The sequence below is a fragment of the Athene cunicularia genome, assembly GCF_003259725.1.
Source record: "Athene cunicularia isolate RWA chromosome 3 unlocalized genomic scaffold, athCun1 chr3_part1, whole genome shotgun sequence".
NCBI classification, from domain to species: Eukaryota; Metazoa; Chordata; class Aves; order Strigiformes; family Strigidae; genus Athene; species Athene cunicularia.
The window spans coordinates 113,274,529-113,279,103 of NW_020799097.1; the positions used below are offsets into that span (position 1 = coordinate 113,274,529).

Genomic DNA, 4,575 nt, shown 5'->3' on the forward strand with positions numbered 1-4,575 from the left:
GTCGCCGGCTCCGTGAGCGGCCCCCCTTACCCCGCTGCTCGCGGGACCGCACCCGGGCTGGCAAGGCTGGGCTGGGCCGGGCCGGGCCCTCCGGCCACCCGGAGATTGGTCCAGACTCCCCGCAGTCGCTCACGCTGCAATGCCAGTCCCTCTTCCTTTGTCACCCACAGGGTGCGGCAGGGCAGCCCCCACACCTACAGCTCATCGGCCGGGCTGTGGGCAAGCGGAGCCTCCTCCTGGACCCCGCTCTCCTCCAGGGCCTCCCCCGCTGCCGGGAGGCCGGCAGCTCCCTCACTTTCATCCTTCCAGCCCTTCTTCTTCTTCCTGCTCTTTTTCTTGCTCTGCTTCTCCCGCACGCTCGCCAAGTCACCCTTCTTGCCACTCCACTTCTCTGCCAGGCAGCCTGGGGAGGAGAGGGGCAGTGGGGCTCTGAGGGAGAAGCAGTGCTCCCCCTGCCCTGGCAGGGCTCCCCCGCCCTCCCTCGTACTCCTGTGCTGCCCCTGGCAGCAGCTGGGACTTACTTGTGTCCTTCCCTTTCAGGACATGGTCAGCGCAGAGAAACTGGGAGAGATCCTCCGTCTGGTGGTGCCTGTACCAGTCCTCGATCACGTCTTCATACTCCTCCACCAGCACATCGCACTAGCATAAAACGGAGAGCCTGGCTCCAGCCATGTGCTGCTGCAGCAGGGCCTGGGCCAGGTGGCAGGCCCCACCGACAGCCCCATTCCCACCAGCGCACCCTCAGACCCTCTCTTCCCTCTGCACTCCAGCCCACAAGGCCACAGTGGTTTCTGAGGGCCCATCCCCCCCTGCCCCGGACCAAGTACCTGCTTTTTGAGGTCAGCCACCTCAGCAGAGGTCTCGTTCCACAGCTCATAGGGGATGTCCATCACCACCTTGACGCCCTTGTGCACCAGGTTGTGCAGGGTCTCAAATGTCTCCGACATGCCCTGGGGGAGCAGCGCCACTTGGTGAATCAATGCCCCTCCCACTGGACTTCCCCTCTCCTCTCCCGTCACCAGCCACTAGACCCTGCCCAGGGATGCAGGTGGGTGCAAGTCAGCCAAAATCTGGGTCCCCGGGGCATCAGTGTTACCAGGTGGGAGTTCAAGCGACAGTGAGTCCCCCTGCTCTGTAAAGTGGCTCCCCAAACCAGGAAGACATGGGCCAGGTGATACAGAGAAATGATTACTTGTTTTGAGATTTATTTACTTATAGAAAACTGCTTAGCAACTTATTTACTTATTTATAGCAAGTTATAGTATTTTTTTAAATATTGCTAAGAATCCTGCTTGCCCAGACTGTTCTGTGGAATTTTACCAAGAACTACTGTGTTCATCAAAACAAAGCCGTTCACTGTGAAAATCTACCAAGGCTGACAATGTTCAGCAAAATATTGTACTTTTGTCCTTGAGGAACAGGTGGCTCTAACTAGTTGGAATTTTGCTAATGAGTAAAGATAGCCATATACGAATGGTAGAAGTTCTATTGGTTCTCTTAGATAAGATAGAAAGTAAGCCATCTGAAAAACACTCTTGTTATTCAAGAAATTGGCCAAGAGAATCTGCGCATGCTCCAGGGAAAAAACAAAGTGAGAAAGACTACAAGCCTTCCTCCCAAAGACGCCCACCAGGAGGCAATGCGCAGGGGCAAAGAGAACATCAACTGCTGACACCAGCCTTTCTAACTCACCCAGCCCTACTCATGCATATGTATGTTTGTGTTACATAATCCAATGAATATGGATATCCACACTCTATAAGTTTTGGTAAAATGTGCGGTGGGTGTGCAAGCTTTGTGGAGAGATCCCCTTGCACCCCGGCGCCAGAGTAAACATACCTGCTGTATAACTCTATTTGAGCTGTGGAGTCTTTTTTTTTCCCACGAATCACAGGCAAGACAGCCCCTGTCTCCCTCTGTGCAGGTGCAGGCTGGGGCCTGCTCGCCCCGCCAGGGACACACCCCACACCTGACTTGAGGGGCAGTGTAGCCTTGCATGCTGGCAAGGGATCCATGGGATGGGCAAATGAACCGTGGTTGGGTGCCCTGGCAGCACAGGGGCGGGCAAGGGGCACTTGGGAGCAGGGGCTGGAGAACAGCCCTCACCTTTGCGAATCTGTTACTGCCACTCCTCTCTTTATGCAGGTTGTAATCCAACAGCCGCTTACAGATGTTTTCTGTCACCTCGATTAACCGGATATCCCTGCACAGAGAGGAGAAAGGGCTTGGGCTTGGCACAGCTTCCCCAGAACAGCCAGGGCACAGGGTGACCTGCAGCCCAGGCGGTGCAGTGGAGGAAGGCTCTGTGGCTCCCCCAGGAAGAAGGAACCCCCCATGGCTGCCCTGCCCTAGGACAGTTCAGTTTTCTCAGAGGAGCTGTGCACCGTGCAGCCTGCCCCACAGGCTCCTGAAACCCCCAGCTCTGTGAGGCCACAGGCAGTGACAGCAGCAGGAGACCACTCATCCCACTCTCACTTACGACTGCGTGTACTTGACGGCAGAACCCTTCCCATCCAGGAAGCCATACTTGGTGTCAATCACCTCCTTGGTCTTGCCAGTCTCCTCAAAAGCAGATTTCAGCTCCACTGCCACATACTTGCACACTGTGGGAAGGAAAGCACGGGTGGGTTAGGGGATTTTGCCACTCTGACAGGCAGCACAACATAGGACCTGGGAACAGGAAGAGCAAGGGCAATGAGCACCAGGAATCAGGCACACTAGAGCTGCTGTAAGCAGAGAGCAGATGCCTTGGCCATTTAAAGAAAAAAGGGGAATGGCTCAACTGATTCCAGTGGAGAACCCTTGAAGCAGGAACCCCCAAATCAAAGCTGATATGGCACAGCTGGGCAGGCAGATGGCACCAGCTCTGCCCGCAGGTTTCCTGCCAGCTCCACTTGGCAGCCACTGAAGTCTCTCCCTTCCTCCTGGAAAAGGATGGGGTCTTTTTGCAACACAAGCCCCAGCGTGGGTCGCAGGTCCTCCTTGCAACCCAGTGTATCCCACCTGGTAACGGTTCCCCCAGGCTCCTGGGGACCAAGCATCCAGCAGGGCCCAACAGGCCAGGTTTGAGGACAGGATGCTGGCTGCACACGTGTCACCACACGACGGGGCTGCCAGCTCCATCAACACTACACGGGGACACTGCCTGCAGACACACCACAGCACCAACAGCTTTATAACACAGCATGTTTTCTTTTATAAAACTAAAAAACCAAAACAAAAGCTTTATTTCTTCTGTAACAAAGAGTCCGACAGAGCTATAGAAAGAGAAGAAGAGAAATATCTTGGGGGTTTACAAAGGGAAATGTGGAGGGATGTAAGCCAGGCACAGTGTGGTCCTTCCTCCCCTGAAGTTGGGGTCCCGGGAGGCTGAAGGAAGCTTTGGTCTGTGCTGCAGGCGCCTGTTTGCCAGGAGTCACCTCTTCTTTAAGGTCTGCTTTAGGAACGCAGAGTCACAGCTTTAGGAATTCCTGAGTCCCAGCAGGAATGGTCTGACAGTGATGAGCCAACACATCTCCTCCCAGGCAATGATGTGAGTTGAGAGATGGACTGCAGGCAGGAAGAGAGCAAGGTGGCTTCTGCAGGGCTGCTGGGCACATGCTGAGAAGTCCTGTGTGCAACTCCTGCTCCTTCCTTTCTCTGCTGGTGCCAGGGGCTGCAGCCTTTTCTCAGGTGGGGTGAACTCTCCTTCCCTGCAGCCCCTCTGGACTCGGGCCTCAAGGACATCCCTCACCACACCACACCTGCTGCAGCATCCCCACACATGCCAGGAGCACTCACTGCTGGGTCCATTTATCCAGATGCTGCCCACAGCTATCACTGTGTGCTGACAGGTTCCAAGCCTGGGCAGTAAGAGGAGCAGCACATGGTCAGTGTGCTATGATCCTTCTCTGAGGTCATGCAGGTGCCAGAGCACAGCTCGGACAACAGTGTTTCCAGAGCTGCTTCCCCAGCAGGGAAAGCTTTGCAAAGCGCTCTGGAGATTCACTTCTTCCTTTTCTCTTTACTGCCAAGCTCCACACATCCCTGCACAGCAAAGACAGAGGAAATCACAGCAGACAGCAAAGGTCTGTCATGACCTGCCCTGGATGGCCTGTGAAGCCTTTGCCTGCTTGTGAATCAAGGGGTTGCTCAGGGAGGAAGCATCACTGAGACCAAACTGTGAACAGCAGAGACCCAGCTATGAACCACCAGGTGATTAGTGCCTACTAGAAACAGCAATGACTACCAGGGTGCCTCTAAACCCCTCATCTAAGGAGAGACAGAAGACAGCTGCCAGCAGCAGGGATGCACCGCGGGAGGCTCCACTCCGCTGCAGGGACATAGGTGGATGCTTGCTCCCACCCAGGGACACAGCAGCAGCGGCCACCGCCAAACGCCCCTGCACTCGCCCCTCTCCTCTGCAGGCTGTGAGGGCAGGCAGGAGGCAGGCAGAGGGACAGCCTGCAGGGGCGCAGTCAGGCCACGGGGCTGCGACCGCAGCCTTTGCACCAGTAACCCCCCGGTCCAAGCGGGCAGTGGCGGACCGCTGTAGCTTTGCCCGGCGAGCCCAGGGCCCTTCCGAACACCCCCCCC

At 56.1% G+C, this 4,575-nt stretch overlaps 1 protein-coding gene across 2 annotated transcripts; it reads right to left on the reverse strand.

Moving 5' to 3' along the window:
* Positions 1-6: 6 nt before the first annotated feature.
* On the reverse strand, positions 7-3,184 carry CNPY3 (canopy FGF signaling regulator 3). Of its 2 annotated transcripts, none has more exons than XM_026844164.1 (6): positions 2,784-3,184; positions 2,480-2,603; positions 2,107-2,203; positions 828-950; positions 522-639; positions 7-403 (listed from the first exon to the last, which is right to left on the reverse strand). In XM_026844164.1, the coding sequence occupies exons 1-6, from the start codon at positions 3,121-3,123 to the stop codon at positions 195-197; spliced, it is 1,011 nt and encodes a 336-aa protein (XP_026699965.1). In that variant the 5' UTR covers positions 3,124-3,184; the 3' UTR covers positions 7-194. The 2 variants fall into 2 exon arrangements, with proteins under 2 accessions (XP_026699965.1, XP_026699966.1); XM_026844165.1 differs by lacking the exon at positions 2,784-3,184 and adding an exon at positions 2,719-2,737.
* Positions 3,185-4,575: the final 1,391 nt, after the last annotated feature.